At 51.5% G+C, this 18801-nt stretch overlaps 1 protein-coding gene across 1 annotated transcript; it reads left to right on the top strand.

Moving 5' to 3' along the window:
* Positions 1–1356: 1356 nt before the first annotated feature.
* Positions 1357–17929, top strand: MLEC (malectin). The gene is made up of 5 exons (XM_062181948.1): positions 1357–1703; positions 8893–9071; positions 9928–10104; positions 10211–10268; positions 12626–17929. The coding sequence occupies exons 1-5, from the start codon at positions 1487–1489 to the stop codon at positions 12853–12855; spliced, it is 861 nt and encodes a 286-aa protein (XP_062037932.1). The 5' UTR covers positions 1357–1486; the 3' UTR covers positions 12856–17929.
* The last annotated feature ends 872 nt before the right edge of the window (positions 17930–18801 follow it).

The raw sequence follows: 18801 nt of genomic DNA on the forward strand, positions 1-18801 counted from the left end.
GCTAGTTCACTCCCCAAATGGCCACAAAGGCCAGGGCTGGGCCAAGCCCAAGCCAGGTGCTTCATCTGGGTCTCCCGCGCGGGTGCAGGGGTCCAAGCTCTTGGGCCCTCTTCCACTGCTTTCCCAGGCCACAGCAGAGAGCTGGATCAGAAGAGGAGCAGCCGGGACTGGCACTGGCGCCCATCCAGGGTGCGGTGCGCAGGCAGGGGCTTGAACCGCTACGCCACAGCTCCAGACCGTTAGCATCACTGTGTTCAATGTGTTTAACCGAAATTCAATTCAACCGGGCTTCTTGTCGTTTGTCTGCTAAATGTGATAGCCCTACCTACTAGTGGAACAAATGAATATACTTTTCTGTTTGTTTGGTCTTGGTTCCGCCCTGAACTAGCAGAGAAACCACGTGGGAACACCCAGCCTCTCTCTGGGCCTCAGTTTCCCCTTCAGAAATACGGGAGTCCGGGCATCGACCGCGGCACAGGGGGCTCCAGGCGAGGCGCCGAACAGCACGGAGACGGCGCGTGTGGTGCCCACGCGGGACGGCTCAGGCCACCAGACCGGGCAGGGCCGGCGACGGACCCTCGCTGCGGCCAGGACTCGCCCGGACCCTGCGCCGCCGAGGCCGGCCAGAGGCTGTCGCCATGGAGACGCGGGCAGCCTGCAGCCCCTTCCCTCACAGAGCCACGCGTTTCCGCTGCGTTGGAGCCTTCTGATTGGACGGCCGCTTGGACGCTACCACCCGGCCCGAGCCCGCGAGGGGGTGGGGGCGGGGCTTTATCCTCGTGGGATTCGTGCCCTGCAGGCCCGGGCCTGCGGCCTCCCCGGGGACAGCAGGGGTCCTCTGCCTCTCGCGGCTAGGGTTGGCAGAGGGTCCATTGCTTCGAGTGGAGCTCACGCTCATACCTCTCCCTGAGAATGGAAAAGGGGGCGGGAAAGTCACCAACGCCCCCCCCACCCTGTGCAGCCCATTCGGTCTCAAGAACTGGAGCACCGGAAGTGCTGGCGACGTGTCAGTGCGCCCTCCCCTAAACCTTCCCTCCCAGGCCACCTTTCCCATTCAGCTGTGGGATTCCGGGGCCGCCTGGGCGCTGCACCCGCCACTTCCGCATCGAATCGCCGCTTCAACCGAACTCCCTCCCTCTGCGCGCGCTCCGTCTCGTGCCCGATGGTTGGGCCGGCGCCTGGGGATGGCCACGCCCTTCCCCGCGCTGGGCAGCCAATGAGAGCGCGACTCTCGACTGGGTGGTGGGTAATTCATGAGGGCCGCGTGCCGATTGGCTGCAGGGTCGAAGCTTGGGGGCTGGGCGGCGGGGTAGGTTGTTCCTGAGGTAGGAGGCGGCACCCGTGGCTGAGGGGGAGGCCTGAGAGCGACATGTCCCCGGCGGCTGAGGCAGAGCGGCTCGTGGCGCTGTTTTTCTGAGTCCGGGGCGGCCTGGCGGCCGGCCGAGGACAGAAGCCGGCGGGGGCTGCTCCCGCAGTGGTGGCCGCCATGCTGGGGGCCCGGGCGGCGGAGGGAGCCCTGGTGGCGCTCCTGCGGCTGCTGCTGCTGCTGGCGCTCCGGGGGCCGGGGCTCGGCGTGGGTCGCGCGGCGGGGGCCGGGCTGCCCGAGAGCGTCATCTGGGCCGTCAACGCGGGCGGCGAGGCCCATGTGGACGTACACGGGATCCACTTCCGCAAGGACCCCTTGGAAGGCCGGGTGGGCCGAGGTGAGAGCCCCTCGGATGCCGGGCCCGCCGTGCTGGCCTCAGGCGACGGAGGACGGTCCGGTCCCGAGCCCCTTCCTCGACCCGGGGGCCACGTCGCGGGAGCGGAGTTTCTCTGCAGCTTCCTCAGGGACCTGGGCTCGGAGCTCGGGGCCTGGCGCTGGCTCCAAGCTCCCAAGAGCCGTGGAGGCAGAGAGTTGGCGAGAAGTTGTGTGTGGACCGCGCATCCTGCGTTTTCTCAACCCCTCACCCGCACCCAGGCTGGGACAGCGGAGATGCGGGCGGCCTCTCGTCACCTCGAGGCCTCCCGGGCTGCACGCCCCTGCCTTCTCCAAACGGTTCCGATAGATTCTTGCCGACCCAGCACCGGGCCGCTTGCCGTGCCCCTCTGCAGGAGCGGGGCTTGGTCCTCAGCCAGCGTAGCAAGGAATCTTCGCAGAGGATGGGCCAGGAAAGTTTGTGGCCTCCTTCCCCGCCCTCCTTTGGAGCGAGGAATATGTGTGCTTACAAGTAGAAGCTGCAGGGTGGTTGTGTTGAAGCCGAGTAGCGCCTGGGGCTGGGCCAGCTGGTGTAAGAGGGTGTGACTATGAGAGTGGGTCCAGCCTGCCCCAGGTGATCTTGGAGAGAGAGATTCCAGCCTGGGGGTGGGGGTGGGGAATGCTTGTGACTTAAGTGGGCAACGAAGCTGCGGGGATCGCAAAGCAGGAGTAGGAGTTGCCAAGCAGGTGGTCGAAATGCAGATTCCTGGGCCTCCCCTCCAGCTCTAATCAATGAAACTTTTTTCCTGCAGGGACCCAGGTTTCTGTACCAAGGGCTTCTGATGTAGCTTGCTCCAGACCAGTCTTTGGAGGGGGGAAAAAAAAAATCTGTTTTGGACTGTTTGTTTCTTCCAGATAGGATAGGAAAGCAGGTTTAAGAAGGAAGTTCCTTGCTTCGTGTGTTGGAAGGAGATTTGTGCTGTGTGCTGGGTTCGGAGGCTGCCAAATTGGCAACAGGCCACCTGCAGACAGCGAGGGGACAACACTTTCTTGCTCACTCAGTTCCTCCAGGTTAATTACCGTGTCCTTGTGGTGTCAGGAGCTTACTGTTCTCATCCATGTGAGGGTCTTGGGGCACAGGGCTGTTTTCTGAAGTTCTCTGTTTGTCTTGGAATTGATTTAGCCCTGGCATGTAGGTTGCGCGGTAGCCTGGGCTCAGCTGAGTCAGGGCTCTCTGGTCTTCGCTGCCGTAACAGCAGCCAAAGCCAGACTTTGTAGCACGAGGTCATTACCATCACCATCCTGGACCAACCCTTCCTCTTTCTTCACGCTTGTGGGCAGGGAGGAAGGAGCCCTTGAGGAAACGGGAGACGGTTTGTGGACTTTGCCTTTGAGATAGCAAGAGAGAGGGTAGTGTGCAGATGGTTCCTTTCACTTCAGCTGATAACATGGCTCTGTTAGGTCCGCTATGCAGAGGAGAAAGCAGAGACCACACAGGTTTAGTCTCCAGGTACTGTCCTTGTTCTGTCTGCATTTCTGATTTTAATTTGCTGGTGCAGTGGTTTGTTTATTTTGGGCCTGGGCAGCATTCAGACTGTCTGTCCTTAGGTTGTTGGCTCGTGGTCGCAATTCCTTGGGACGAGTTTTCTGTAGCAGGTAAAGTTACATGAGACTCGCTATGGCGCATGGGTGCTGGAGTCCTGTTTCAGACACTGGCCTTGGAGGTGTGGAGATTGCCTGCTTTAGTCTGCACAGCTGGGTAAGAAGTGTAGCAGTACAAGACATGGGAGTGGGGGTACTTGGGGAGACAGGGTGGACCAGCTTGTTGCAGCATTGCACTTAGCAGGTTCTTGAAAATATTTGATCTGGAGCTAGGGTTGTGTTTAAGCTTCCCCAGCTTAGGAGGCAGCCTTTCTTTTTTCTTTCTTCCTTTTTTTTTTTTTTTTTTTAATTTTTGTATGTAAGGCAGAATTACAGAGAGAGATAGAGCTTCCATCTGCTGGTTCATTCCCCAAATGGCTGCAATGGCTGGAGCACCAGGGCTGAGCTAGGTCAAAGCTAGGAGCCTGGAGTTTCTTTTGGGTCTCCCATGGGGATGCAAGGGCCCAAGCACTTGGGCCATCCTCCCCTAATTTCCCAGGCACATCAGCAGGGAGCTGGATCAGAAGTGGAATAGTGGGGTCTCAAACCAGTGCCCATATGGGATGCTGGCGCTGCTGGGGTCACACCCCAGCGTTGCTTGCCTAGGAGTCGGCCTCACCGAAGGCAGTGCAGCTTTGACCCGGTGGTCTCTGGCCCTGAGTGGATGGAGATGTGCCAGTTGTGGGAGACCCTGTCTCGCAGCCCTTTGTTCTAACTGCCTTAGGAGCCGTGTGCCTTGTTTCTCTTCCATGCTTGTGCCATTATTTCCAGTATGCTGAGGAAAGTTCATTTTGTATTGAATGAATTCAACTGTTTGTTGCCAAGTTAGTCCAGATAAGGGGTTGGCCTGCTTTTGAACTTGCTGTTTCTCTGTAGTTCCTTTGTAGTTCAGCATTCTTGCAAGTGGTGAGTGGCCCAGGGCACCTGGTGGCTTGCGCTTTCCAAGGCACTTCATAATGTTTATTGGATTTCATTTCTGCCTGGAGGAGAGCTGGCGTTCCCAGCTGCGTGCTTTGGAGGGAAGTAGCACTGCCGAACGTCTTCCTTCCCAAGCTTTACCTTGGGGCTTGCTGCGCGGTCCGGGCTCACTTGGTCATGTTTGGTTCCTCTTGACTTTGACTTGGAAAAGGCCTGCTTATTTGACCTGAGGACACAGAACTTGGCTCAGGGGAAGACTCTTTGCTTTTCATAGAAACATAGTCGCTGAAGTTTTATGACCTCGAGGAACTTGCTTTGCCTCTCTGAGCCTTGTTTTCCTTTTCAGTAAAACTTAGGCTTTAGAGAACTCCCTGTCCAGAGTTTGGTTAAAGTGTCACTGTCTGTTTCTTTGCTTGGTGGTGACCTTTTACTTGGAATTAAGAATAGGGCAGAGCCTGGCTCCAGAGCGGGGGGGGGAAAGGATGGCAGGGACCCTAGCCTAGCAGATTAGTGACTTCAGTCTCCCCAGGGAGACTCCTTCCTGGGGACCACTTTCATCTGACCTGGGGAAGGATTTACCCTGTGGAGATTGTGATGATAACAGCTGGAAAGTTAGGACAAGAGAGAGGGACAGATGGGGCGAGCTGCCTCTGGTTCACTTATAACCGTGACCTCTGTTTAGAATTCTCGCCCGACGGGCTGCGTGTGCAGGTGGCAGAAGTTCACTGAATCCTGGGTTCTCTGCCTCTGTCCGTTGGGAAGGATTCCTTAGGAACTGACCTCACTGAGAAAGAAGTGATTCAGAAGAAAACCTGGCGGCTGGAGGCCTGGTGTTGGCGCGCTGAGCAGAGTGGAGAGCCAGGGAGCGCGTCTCACATACACCTGGTTCCACTCATTTTGGCTTTTTCCGTGCTTGTGCTTCCCAGCTGCAGTTTTCAATCAGTTTTATTGCTGCTGCTTCCTTTTTGTCTATTCTCCTAATTCCCTAGGTTGGAGGCATTGATTTAGTGCTTATTGTATGCATCTCCTTGTCATACCTGTCTGTTTCTGTCAGGCACTGTCTTGAGCTCTTTTTTTTTTTTTTTTTTTTTTTTTTTTAAATTTATTTTGATGCCGGTGCTGTGGCTTAGCGCCTAAGCAGTGCCGGCATCCCATAAGGGTGCTGGTTCGAGACCCAGCTGCTCCACTTCTGATCCAGCTCTCTGCTATGGCCTGGGAAAGCATTAGAAGATGGTCAAGTCCTTGGGCTCCTGCACTCGTGTAGGAGACCTGGAAGAAACTCCTGGCTCTTGGCTTCAGATCGGTGCAGCTCTGGCCGTTGCGGCCAATTGGGAGTGAACCAGCGGATGGAAGATCTCTCTTTGCCTCTTTCTCTCTCTCTGTAATTCTGACTTTAAAAAACAATTTATTTATTTTGAAAATCAGTTACAAAGAGAAAGAGAGAGATTGAGATGATCTTCCATCTGCTAGTTCACTCCCCAAATGGCCACAAAGGTGAAGCTAGGAACCTGGAACTCCACCCATGTCTCTCCCTTGGTTGCAGGGGCCCAAGGACTTGGAGCATCTTCTATTGCTTTCCCAGGTGCATTAGCAGGGAGATGGATCAGAAGTGGAACAGCCCAGACTCAAACTGGTGCCCATATGGGATCATTGCAGGTGGTAGCTAACCTCCTGCACCACGATGCTGAGCCCTGAATGAAACTATTTTCCTGATTTTTAAAATTTATTTGAAAGGCAGTTAGAAAGGGAGAGATCTTCCATCTGTTGGTACCCCCTAAATGGCTGCATCAGCTGGAGTTGGGCCAGGCTGAAACCAGGAGCTTTATGTGGGTGCAGGGGCCCAAACACTTGGGCCATCTTCTGCTGCTTTCGTGGATGCATTACCAGGGGGCTGGATTGGAAGAGGCTGGGCAGCCGGGATGTGAACCGGCGCCTATATGGGATTCTGGTGTTGTAGGCAGTAACTTAACCCATAGCACCACAACACTGGCTCCTGTATTAAACTCTTTATAGATGTTTTTTCCTCACTACAATTTTGTGGGTCAGGTGATATCTCCACTTTATAAGTGAGAAAATAGGCCTCAAGAAAACTACCTGTTCAGCATCACTTAATAGATGGCAGAGCCAGGATTCAAATCCAGGCCTGTCTTACTCCAAAACCTGGGTTGAATTTTGCAGGGAACCTGGCTGCTCTGTTGTCTTGAACTGAGAAGCAGTTCCTTCTCCGTAAGCTGGCTGAGCTGACAGCACGGTGCATTGTCTTTTAGAGGGATCTGTTTAGTTGCAAATGCATAAAGGCTAAAGAGGGAACAAAAATCCTCTTTGCTGCTGCATCTCTTGGGACTTGGGCAAATTTAACTTTGCATGTGGAAGATCTCTAAAGGGAAGATAACGGTGGGTGTTGTGGTGCAGCAGGTTAAGCTGCCACTTGGGATGTGTACAACCTGTATGGGAGTGGTGGTTCAAGTCCTGGCTCCTCCATTTCCTATTCAGCTTCCTGCTAATGCATCCTGGGAGGCAGCAGTGCTCGGGCTCCTTCCACCTATGTGGGAGACCCAGCTGGAGCTCTGTGCTCCCAGCTTTGGCTTGGTCCAGCCCTGGCTATTGTGGGCATTTGGGTAGTGAGCCAGAGGATGGAAGATCTCTCTCTCTGTCTCTCTCTCTCTTCTGTCTCTGTCTCTCTCTGTCTCTGACTCTGTCTGTCTGCCTTCCAAGTAAATGAAAATAAATAAATGTTTTAAAAATAAAGGGAAATACTTAAAGGGAATTTCAGGGTTGTTAAGTAATTTTGTTCACATGACTGGATTTCCTTAGCTGTGGAACTGGGACTGCCTCGGATTATATTACTGCCAGTTGCTTGCTTTCCCCACACGTGCGTAAGCTTTTCTGTATATCAATACATCAGATCTAATAAATGTTCCACATTTGTCAGGACCACAATTCACGTGGAAGGACAAAATTCTTAGCGCTCACTTGGAAGAGAATTAGCATTTTTTTTTTTCACTCTTCATAGGCTCCTGACTGAGAGCAATGGTTTTTTTTTTTTTTTTTTTTTTTTTTTTTTTTTTGAGCCTGGGAAAGAGCCTGGGGCATGTTAGAGGTACATCCGTTGTGGTACTACTCAGCTAGACTTCTTTGATTTCTTGAGGAGAAAAGAAAAAAGTCTGCAGACAGAAGTGCCCTGAGTTTCCGTCCCATTGTCTCATCAGTTCATCTGATCTCATGGCTAATGTCACTTACAGGAACTGTTAGCAGCTTTGTTTATTGTGTTGAGGGCTTGACCTCAGCCCCTGAGTCTTTTAGTTAATCTTTTACCGTGTCTCTTGAAATTTTGATGATTTAGAAGGGAACACTCAGGGGCTGGCTGGCTGCTCTTAGGCATCTCCCAAAGGATGTAGGTGCCCAGTGTCTTCAGTGTCACCTGGTGAGATTAGAGGGCAGTCCTGAAATCTCAGTGCTGTGCTGGAGGAGAGACTATAATAGCACTGGGGCATCCAAAGTTTGGGGAATAGATTTCTAGAAGCCTCCTAATGCTCATAGGGTAAAGGAATCAGGCTGTTTTCTTTAGAAGGAAACCTAACCGTTTGAAAGGAAATGTCATATTTAGGCAAAGACCCCAGTTTGGTGTGTGGTGTGGGAGAAAGCAAGCAAGCATGGATACAACTCATCTCCCCCAAGTTGGGAGAGGGCTGGGAGTGTTAAGTAACTCCACACTGATCTCCATGAACAGGAGCAGTAGACGTTTGGCTCTTCCTGACCTGACTTAAGTCACTTTTTATTTTGTGTCATCCCTTGTCAGTTTGTGAACCAGGAAGGGTGGCCTCCTTGGTAACTTGGACATCTTAAGCCAGAAGACCTTGGCAGATTCTCTGTCTGCAGGCTGCTTTTACCTTACAGAGGGAATGGCTTGGCTTCCCTGCTTTGCAGGCCTTTCCCAGCAAACCATCCCTGTGTTTGCTCTGGAGATAGGGTAGGAACTCTTTCCTCTGTAGTTTAAACTGAGGCAATGTCCAAGAGAGAACGAGCTAGGAGTTTGTGAGTCTGTGGGAAGCAAGATACACAGACCTAAAGGCAAGTGGAGAGCATCTACACCCTTCTTTTTATGAGCCTGTTTGTCAGCCTTGGAACTTTTTAACTGAGAATTGTGCAAAAACGACTAATATTGGTGTTGTATTTGTAGTAAAGATAATGAAAAATGACTTTCCTATCCAGATATCCTGTTTGGTTTTGACTCAGCTTTTCTGAACAAGGAAAAAAAAAATCATTCTTTGGACTGAATCATCCCGTGTAGAGTTCCTGGCCATCTCCCTGGAAGCCGTCCCTCTCGGGGAACCGGGGTCTGTGGTGTAGTCCGCTCTAAAGGTAGTAGATTAGGCCTGTGCTCTCATCATTCCCCATGCAGTCAGGGTGGAAAGCCATTATAGTGCTTTAAAAAAAAGTTTTGGGGATTGTTGGGGTGATTAGTGTTTATTCTTCTTTGTTGTATCCTTGGGTAATAGCTCTCTGATTCCTGCCTGTGTGGAGCCAGGTGCAGCAGGGTGGGTCTCCTACCAAAAGGGTTATTAGCATTGCCCTGGAAATGCCCCTGGCAGTTCTGGGATCTCTGTTCTTCTGTCTTGCTTCTGATGTGTTTTCTCTTTGTTGTTTGTCCCCAGCCTCAGACTATGGCATGAAACTGCCAATTCTGCGTTCCAACCCTGAGGACCAGATCCTCTATCAAACAGAGCGGTACAATGAGGAGACATTCGGCTATGAAGTGCCCATCAAGGAGGAGGGGGACTATGTGCTGGTGTTGAAATTTGCTGAGGTCTACTTTGCACAGTCCCAGCAGAAGGTGAGGCGGGGTCAAGGCCCCTGCTTGACTGGTGGCCGTGGCTACTGTTGGACAGTCTTCCGCTATGGCACCAGAGTGTGTAAGAGCCTCCCCACAAGATGATGAACTTATAAAAAAAGCAGGATTCTTTCTGCCTCTAGAGAAATTGTGTTCTGTTGCCTCTGGGGTTGGTGACAGAAAGCAGTGTCAGAATCCTTGTTCTTGGCAGCTCACTGATCCTGTTAAGGCCCTCCCTGTCTTGTTTTAGCCTTATTCTTTTCGTCTGTCTCTTCCAAGGACTTCCCTGTTTCCCATTGAGCTTTTTGTTAGTATTCTTTGATTCTTCAGCAGGAAACTTCTTTTCTTTATTTCTTTTTAAAAAGATTTATTTATTTTTTTGAAAGGCAGAGTTACAGAGAGGCAGAGGCAGAGAAAGAGAGAGGTCTTCCGTCCACTGGTTCACTCCTCAAGTGGCCTCAAAGGCTGGAGCTGTGCCAATCCTAAGTCAGGAGCCAGGAGCTTCTTCTGGGTCTCCCACATGGGTGCAGGGGCCCAAGGACTTGGGCCATTTTCTATTGCATTCCCAGGCCATTCCAGAGAGCTGGATTGGAAGAGGAGCAGCCAGGACTCAAACTGGCGCCCGTATGGGATGCTGACATTGTAGGCTGCAGCTTTACCCAGTATACCACAGCGCTGGCCCCAGGAAACTTTTGCACTGAGGGATGTGGCTTTGATTTGGCCTGGGTCAGGGACTCCAGTCACCCTGGAGTATATCCAGACCCATCATTTCTTCCAGGTTTTAGATCAGCACGATGTTCCACTGCCTAAAGGTATGTGAAGCTGACGATTTTGATGTTTCTTTTTCTAACCCTGAAAGGTATTTGATGTACGATTGAATGGCCATGTCGTGGTGAAAGACTTGGATATCTTTGACCGTGTTGGGCACAGCACAGCTCACGATGAAATCATCCCTATGAGCATCAGAAAGGGGAAGCTGAGTGTCCAGGGGGAGGTGTCCACTTTCACAGGGAAACTCTACATTGAGTTTGTCAAGGTAACTCCCCTGTCGTATGCCTCACAGCCCAGGAAGGGCTCAAAGGAGTGGGTGCGGGGAAGGTGTTTGCTGCGGTGTGGGGCTGACCCTGTTCTCTGTTTCCTAGGGTTACTACGACAATCCCAAAGTCTGTGCACTCTACATCCTGGCTGGGACAGTGGATGGTAGGTGCTGCTTTGGACCTGGTTTTTGACTGTGCTGAAGGATAAGATTGAAGAAACCCTTGGGAGATAAGTTAGCTCATTGCTAAAGAAAACTTGTGTGTTTCTGTTTTCGTTGTTCAACATCTCTTTCTTAGGAGAAAAAGGCAAACGGAGGAGTCCATTAGAGTTCTGGTATGCTCTGGAAGAGTCCTGCATTGCTGGACTACACTGGAACAGAGCTTTGCTTATTAGTGTCTCCCTGTCTTTGGCATCCAGGCTTAGCACATAGCTCTTTCTCAGGTCTAGATGATCCCAGCTGCTGCTTCCTGGGCTAAATTTTGCAGAGAAAAATTTGTATCTTAGTGACTTTCCTTCTCCGTCTTGCCTTGATGCCTTTTCTTATCTTTTTTATTTTATTTTTATTTTTGACAGGCAGAGTTAGACAGTGAGAGAGACAGAGAGAAAGGTATTCCTTTTGCCGTTGGTTCACCCTCCAAGTGGCCGCTACGGCTGGTGCACTGCGCCTCCTCCTGGCCTCCCATGTGGATGCAGGGCCCAAGCACCTGGGCCATCCTCCACTGCCCTCCCGGGCCACAGCAGAGAGCTGGCCTGGAAGAGGGGCAACCGGGACAGAATCCGGCGCCCCAACCGGGACTAGAACCCAGGGTGCCGGCACCGCAGGCGGAGGATTAGCCTAGTGAGCCACAGCGCCGGCCATTTTTTTTTCTTTTTAAACAAGATATTTTAAAATTATCTATTTATTTAACATTTATTTATCTGAAAGGATGAGTGCAGAGAGAGAGAGATCTTTTATCCACTGATTGACTCCTCAAATCCTTGCAACAGCCAGGGTGGATCAGGCCAAAGCCAGGAGCACAGGATTCAATCTGCGGTCTCTTGTGGGTGTTAGGGACCAAGCACTTGAGGCATCAGCACTTCCTTGCACAATTCATGTTAGCAGGAAGGTGGAATTGGGAGCAGAGTCAGGATCTGAACGTAGGTGCTCTGATACAAGGGTGTGATCATCCCTCCCAAGTGGCTTTTTTTTTTTTTTTTTTTAACAGCCAGAGTGGACAGTGAGAGAGAGACAGAGAGAAAGGTCTTCCTTTTGCCGTTGGTTCACCCTCCAATGGCCGCCACGGCCAGCACACCGCGCTGATCTGAAGGCAGGAGCCAGGTGCTTCTCCTGGTCTCCCATGCGGGTGCAGGGCCCAAGCACCTGGGCCACCCTCCACTGCACTCCTGGGCCACAGCAGAGAGCTGGCCTGGAAGAGGGGCAACCGGGACAGAATCCAGCGCCCCGACCGGGACTAGAACCCGGTGTGCTGGTGCTGCAAGGCAGAGGATTAGCCTATTGAGCCGTGGCGCTGGCCCCCAAGTGGCATCTTTTTTTTTTTTTTTTTTTAATAGGCAGAGTGGACAGTGAGAGAGAGAGACAGAGAGAAAGGTCTTCCTTTGCCGCTGGTTCACCCTCCAAGTGGCATCTTAACCACTTCGCCAACTGCCCCCCTTAATTTACCTTGAACACACTGACAATCTCATCCTCTTTGTCTTGTCGTTACCCCACATGCTGATGTTATGATGTATCACCACCAAACAGGTCCCTAAGGAGGTGGCAGGGCAGAGGGGTAGTGTGTGTTGAGAACCCAGAACTCTGGATCAGCTCTTTTTTTCTTCCTTTTTTTTTTTTTTTTTTGATGGGCAGAGTGGATAGTGAGAGAGAGAGACAGAGAGAAAGGTCTTCCTTTTGCCATTGGTTCACCCTCCAATGGCCGCCACGGCCAGTGCACTGCGCTGATCCGAAGCCAGGAGTCAGGTGCTTCTCCTGGTCTCCCATGCGGGTGCAGGGCCCAAGAACTTGGGCCATCCTCCACTGCCTTCCTGGGCCATAGCAGAGAGCTGGCCTGGAAGAGGAGCAACCGGGATAGAATCCGGCGCCCCAACCGGGACTAGAACCCGGTGTGCCAGCGCCGCAAGGTGGAGGATTAGCCTGTTAAGCCACGGCGCCGGCCAATCAGCTTTTGAGTTTATGTGAATTAAAAGGGAATGTGGGCTCGAGGAAGAGGAATTGAAAAGTTTTGTATCTCAGGTCATTGTCCTTGTCCAGTCTGATCTTCTTGGGACTCTGAAGAAGTAGGACAAGGAGGGGAGATTGGGAGCCTCCCTAAGGATGGGGTTTTGCTACTTTGAAGTAAACTTGAAGACCAGTGTTTGCAACACTCTGCTCTTCTGTTGTCTAGGGACTTTTTTTTGCTCCTTCCTTGAGACCTTGGTTCAGGTTCCATGAGCCTCTTTATTGTTGCTCATTTGTTGCTCTGGGGGAATCTCCCTTACACGTGGTCAGTCTTAGTTAACAAGTTTTTTCTGTCTTGTGTTAGATGTACCAAAGCTGCAGCCTCATCCAGGATTAGAGAAGAAAGAAGAAGAAGAGGAAGAAGAAGAATATGATGAAGGGTCTAATCTCAAAAGACAGACCAATAAGAACCGGGTGCAGTCGGGCCCCCGCACACCCAACCCCTATGCCTCGGACAACAGCAGCCTCATGTTTCCCATCCTGGTGGCCTTTGGAGTCTTCATTCCAACCCTCTTCTGCCTCTGCCGGTTGTGAGAATAAATGACCATCCTGAACAGGATGGAAGGGTGTGGGAAAGAAACCAAACATATTGGTTTTGGTTTCTGTATTTTTCAAAATGATTAACAAAAAACCCCAAAAAAAACAAAACAAAAAAAAACACACAAAAAGTAAAGGAAATGAAAAGAGGGGGGTTGAGTGGAGAGCAGCCCTCATCCACCACGTGGTCCCAGACCTGCTTCAGTCCTAGTCCTCTCTGTGGCTGGCCCCAGCCGTTTCTTCCTTTCTAGGGTACGTAGGGTAAATTGGACCCTTCCTGTCCAGGGGTCCACGTCTGTATACCTAGTGGAAAGGACTCTGAACTAGAGCAGTGGTGGTTTCTCTTTTTAGGTTAGCAATTAACAGCAGGGGGCTGTCATCTTATTGCCGGAGAAGACCAGCACTGGGAATTGGAAATTCTGAAGTTATATCCAGATAAGTTTTCAGATATCCTGGGATTGAGAGAGTATGTGTGTCAAGGTGTACATTTGTAAGGTAAAGACAAACAAAAAGAAGGATGTTTTTAAAAAAGAAAGAAAAGTCAGCATTTGCCTGAAGCCTTTCTGGATGAGTCCAGTGGCTGCTCCACCTTCAGTATTTGAACTTTGTCGTTGTGCCAGTGAGAGGACTGTCTGGTATCCAAGGCGATGACTTTGTCAGGTCCTCAGATTGCCTCTGACATGGTACCACAACAGATTGTTTTGATTTTAGTGCCTGTTGGGGACTTGATTTCTTCTCAATTTGTTTCTTACTCTCGCTCATTTGAAATCTCTTCTCCCTCTTTACCATCCACTAAGTTATTGACAAGAAGGGAAGAAGACATGGGGGTCTGGGCTCTCTCGGCTCGAATGTCTTATCCTCTGCTGCCTCACGTTGTTGGTACCTCCCTCCCTGGATCTCTGAGCCAGCAGTTCTTTACTGGCCCCTTTCTAGGGTCTCCCTGCCAGGGGGCAGGGATGTTTTCCAGCCTGCAGCAACAGAACACTTGACCTTAAAAGTCTCTTCTGATCTCTAGATTAGGAAAGGCTTATGTTAGCATAATTTAAGAGCAACCTCAGAGACTTGAGCCCTACTAAGTGACTGACCACTGTTTAGAGTGTCTCCTATCTGACGTTCATTTTTCCCCATGTCCTTCTGTGTCACACTTCAACCAATTTTGGTTGACATCTAGACTGCCCCAAGGAACTAGACTGATTGGCTAAACTGGCCCAGTGACATCTCTTACTGAATAGTCTGGCTTTCGGCCTTTCGTTACCTCCCCGAGTAGCAGTCAGATTCTTGGTTGTGATGGGCTGCAGTCAGCCGTGGACCTGGCAGCTCTGACGCTAACCTTGGCGACGAAGTGTCTGTCTCGAATTCCCTGGAAACTTTGCTGCAGGAAGTGAAGCTTCCCTGTGCCTTCCTTTCTGACCACGGCCATCCATTTCCCAGTGAGGGTAATGGTGAGGGAGGACCTGGCCAAGGTAAAGGGAACTCTGTGGCTGGGAGGCAGCAGAATTAGCTTCGGCTTGGGCTGAGCACTAGAGACTCTCAGGCCAGGCTCATCTTTCTTGTATGTGTTTCATTTTGAGTTTGCCTTACTAGATATGTTAAGAGCCCCCTATATTTGAACTACTCCTTAGCTGACAAAGTAAGCAGCTCTTGGGCTCTTGGTGATTGCTCCAGGCCTGCACTCAGTCCTCTGAGAACCAAGGCCCTTTATTTTGCTGTGACTTGGATGTCGGTCCTAGGGTATGGAGTCAGGTGGCTGGATGGTTATGGAACACTTCTGGAGTGCTTCCCTAAGTGCCCCTGCTTCTAGAGGATGGTACTTTAGCCTTGGTCTTGGGGACAGCCTGTCTGGGCAGTGGGCATCTGTCTAATTGGGCTTCTGACAGTGAATTTGGTTCCTGCTCCATCACAACTTCCCAAAACCACAGGCCACTGCCAGTGGATTAGACAAGTTGAACAAGGAGGACCCACTGCTGTCTGCGTTTTGCCTTGTTTGTTAGTTTGCCTGGGTTTCTCTGAGGAAGGAGGGGCTCCTGCCTCACCTCAGCCCATCCCTTTGGTGACTCGGAGTCTCAGAAGGAAACCCCGACTCCTGGGGCCATTTCCTAATGGTACTGTAAGCCAGCAGCTTTGCTCTGCCTCTGTTTCCAAGCCCACCCTTTTCCCCTGGACTCAGGGGTAGGATGGGTGCTTTCCTCTTTGGTTGTGACTGAAAGGAAGGAACATCTTTCTAAGGCTAACAAAAACTAAAGGGGATGTAAGGAAACAGGAAAAAGCATGGTGGGGGCTGGGGTAGATCCCCTGGAGCCAAGCCCACCGGGCTAGCAAGAGCTGCCTAGGGCTGGCGACAGCTGGCTCATGATGCTGAACTTGAAAGCTTTTTTTATTTTTATTTTTTCCTTTGAGGTGGGGCACTCCTCCCAGAAGATATAGGTACATGAAGTTTAGGTGAAAGGGGTGGGGTAGGGCACTCTTTTTTTTTTTTTTTTTTAATTGCGTGTGTCAAGAATTACTCTGTTGTTCATCTTTTGCTTTTTGCACTGTTTATTCCCCCGTCTGTATTTTGAGCTAGTGCTAGGATTGCGACACTGCACTGCAGGGTGTGTGTGCCTGGTCTCCGGAGGTGATGGGTGATGCCAGTCTAAGGTGGGGAGGAGGGGCCTGCGCTCTTCGTCTGCCCTGACTGTCTCAGCCGGCTGAAGACAAGAGCAGAGCCAGGGGGCAGCTCCTTTCATTAGAAGCGGGGCTCAGGTCAGTTCCTCGGAGGGTCGTGCAGAGACATCTGCTGGAGACAGGCTGAGTGTGCACAGCCCAGGCCGGGTTTGGGTCGAGCCATCTGCTTTCCAATGGGACTTTTTTGGCTGTCACCCTAACTGACTGAAACATCGTGCCAAGACAATATCTGTGGGATCCACGTCCCCTAAACCCAATCCGTTTTTTTCTGAAGAGTCTCCACTGTTGAGGAGAAGCTGCTCAGGGCACACCGAGTTCTGGGATCTGAGTGACGGTCATCTCGAGGTGCCAGTGGTGGTAGACTCCCTGGCTGCAGGCCGCCTGTCTGTGGGAGAGCGCAGTTGTGTTCTCTTGAGTGCTGGGATCACATGAGCGCTCACAGACTGTGATGAGGAGGGTGCAGTCTGAGTCAAGTTTACCTCCCCCTTCTGTGCCTGCAATCTGCCTGGCCCAGCTTTCTTTTGGAGAAGCTTCTGTTTTAAGGAATTTCTCTTCCTTTCTCTTGCCTCTAAGCCTCTCAGAAGGCCTGGCTCTGGCTTCTAGAATCTCAGCTGGGAACTTCAGGAACGGCAGCAGTATTTTCCTTTCCTAGCACTTATATCCCTTTCCCTAGAAATCCGCTCACCTTGGGAAGCCCAGGGAAAGGATCAGCAGGTTCCCTACCCTCCCTGGGGGTTGGGGAAGGACCCACCCTGGTCAGCACAGTGCCTTTTCCTCTCCTGCTCTGCGCCAGGGTAGGCATTCCCTCTAGATTCAGGTCTGGGTAGGGGTCCAGCTGTATCCCCTCCCTCCCTCTCCCCTTTGCTGGCCTCCTCTGACGTAACTCAAGTGTCTTCTTGCCTTGAGGAGCCTTAATGGCACCAAGTGGCAACATGGAATATTGTCCTCCATGCCTCTCCAAAGGGACCTAGGAGAGCAGGCGAGCTTTCCCAAGGGAGAGACCAGTTGATGCTCCTGTTTTTAAAAAAAGCATGGAGGGAGGGCTGTCTTGAGGCTCCCTCCTGCTGTGGCCCTTAGGACAGAGACTGGGGCAGGGCTACATGATAGTGCACTCAGGCAGAGCCAGAAACACCCAGGATCTGTTCAGAAATCTCAGAAGAGATCTGCCTCTCTTCTGTGAAAAGATACAATTAGGGATCAAAGAGCCCTAGGAAAATTGCAAAGAAGCCTCACATTAGCGCTTCAGAGAAGCAGAGCAGTTTTCCTTTCAGCACGAGCCAGGACTCTTCCTGCTTCCTGACTTCTCCTGGGGCAAGAAGGCTGGCCGTCCTCATGTCCTGGCCGAGCTGCTGGGCACTGGAGGGTCAGCTACGTGTGGAGGGTGTGTTACTTCTTGCACAGGTGTGGCTGCTGCCCCTCTGGCCTGTCCTTCCCCAGTTGTTTGGGCCAAGTCATCTTGACAAGAACAGATGATCTGGGGACTGGTCGGGTTGGCAGGAAAAGAGCAGGATGGATCTTGGGACGAGTTCCACCCAGGAGCATAAACCAAGGAGCCAGGATTGCACTGGCAGCCAGGGAAGCAGTGCCTGTTCGAGTTGGCAGAGGCCCTTGGCACCTCCTGGTCCAGGCAGTCGTGTGAGGTGGGGGCACATGGCACCGGGAAAGGCAGAGCTCCACTCACCTCTATTTTGAGCGGCAGTGCTTTATTTCAGTGTGAGGAAAAACAACAACAAACTGAAGTGTGCTTTCCGTCCTTTCAAAGGACAGCTGTCGGGGAGGGGAGCTGAGCTGCCAGTGGGAGGGAGAATTAGCAGGGAGGCACCGTGGCAAAACCAGGGGAGAGACATTCTCGACTCCTCTCTTTCCTGGTGTGTCATGATCCAGGGAATGAAAAGAAATTTGACCCTGGGCTAGGTCCCTCCTGGGATTTAAGGGACTTCACCTTTTCTTTCCGTGGAATTCTCCCATGTAGGATCAGCTGCCCGTTCTGAGCTCAGGACAGCCTTTTTGACCATTTTTAGCCTAACCTGGCTTGTCAGAAAAACCAGCCCCACCCTCCAGATTGAGCCTGGCTTCTCTGTTTTGTACCAAGTATTGGAGACAAGGTGTCAAGTTCTTAGTAGCCCTGTAGCTCCTTTTCTAGGTTCCGTCCTCTCCCTGCAGAGGTCAGACCAACCCTCTGTAGCCACAACACGCATTTCCCACGGCACAGTGAGATGTACTTGAGGGGCTTTGAACCTGGCTGGCCAGGGAAGAAGTAGGGGTGGATAGAGCCGTTTTTTTTCTGGGCTGTCTCTGTCTGTCCCTACCCCTTCCATGCCCCACCCTACTCCCACCAAAAAGTAAAAAATCAGGATGTTTTTCACTGTCCATTGCTTTGTGTTTTAATAAACAATTTGCAGTGACACTCAGTGTTGGGATTGAGTTTGAACTTTCTATTGCAGAGTCACATGATGGGATGGGAAAAGGGGAGACCCAAGAGGAGGTCTCCTCCTGTGTCAAGGCTGGGCGCTACTGTCCATTTAGCTGCATGTCTATTGCTTTTCTTTCAACCTGGTCAGGGAAATGATTGCTACACAGTAAAACCGTGGCGGGCCATTTCATCTCCAAGTGCAAATTCAAGGGATAAAAACAGTTACTTTGTTTCCACTTTCACTGGCACACCAGACCCTGAAGTAAGTACATCAGGCCTGTCGTTCCTCTGGCACTGTTTCCCTTCGCCTCCCAGCCAGCCTGTGGACAAGCTGAGCCATAGCATGTTTTCCTCTGCTTTCTCCTTTCCCTTTTTTCTGGTGCACTCTCACTGGTGAGCATAGTGCGTTGGGCAGGATGCAGGAAGGAATTTTTAACTGGAATGTATGAGCCACGTTTTACAGCTGAGGAACGTGAAACCAAAAAGCACAGTAACTAACCCATGGCTGATCTGTGAAAGGTGAAGCCAAGGGGCCAGCGCTGTGGCGCAGCAGGTAAAGCCGCGCCAGTTTTAGTCCTGGCTGTTCCACTTCCAATCCAGCTCTCTGCTATGGCCTGGGAAAGCAGTAGAAGATGACCCAAGTCCTTGGGCCCCTGCACCCACATAGGAGACCCAGATGAAGCTCCTGGCTTCAGATCGGCTCAGCTCCGGCTGTTACGGCCATTTGGGGAGTGAACCAGTGGATGGAAGACTCCTCTGCCTCGGCCTCTCTCTAACTCTGCCTTTCAAATAAATAAATAAATCTTTAAAAAAGAAAGAAAAAGAAAAGTGAAGCCAGGATTTAAGCCCAGTCTATCTGCCGTCAA

This window comes from Lepus europaeus, chromosome 23, assembly GCF_033115175.1.
Source record: "Lepus europaeus isolate LE1 chromosome 23, mLepTim1.pri, whole genome shotgun sequence".
NCBI lineage: Eukaryota > Metazoa > Chordata > Mammalia > Lagomorpha > Leporidae > Lepus > Lepus europaeus.

Excerpts from the sequence above, each read along its gene's own strand:
- MLEC (XM_062181948.1), top strand. The coding sequence starts at position 1,487 with ATGCTGGGGGCCCGGGCGGCGGAGGGAGCCCTGGTGGCGCTCCTGCGG. Across the intron at positions 9,072-9,927 it reads TTGCACAGTCCCAGCAGAAG|GTATTTGATGTACGATTGAA; the intron begins GTGAGGCGGGGT and ends TAACCCTGAAAG. Across the intron at positions 10,269-12,625 it reads CCTGGCTGGGACAGTGGATG|ATGTACCAAAGCTGCAGCCT; the intron begins GTAGGTGCTGCT and ends GTCTTGTGTTAG.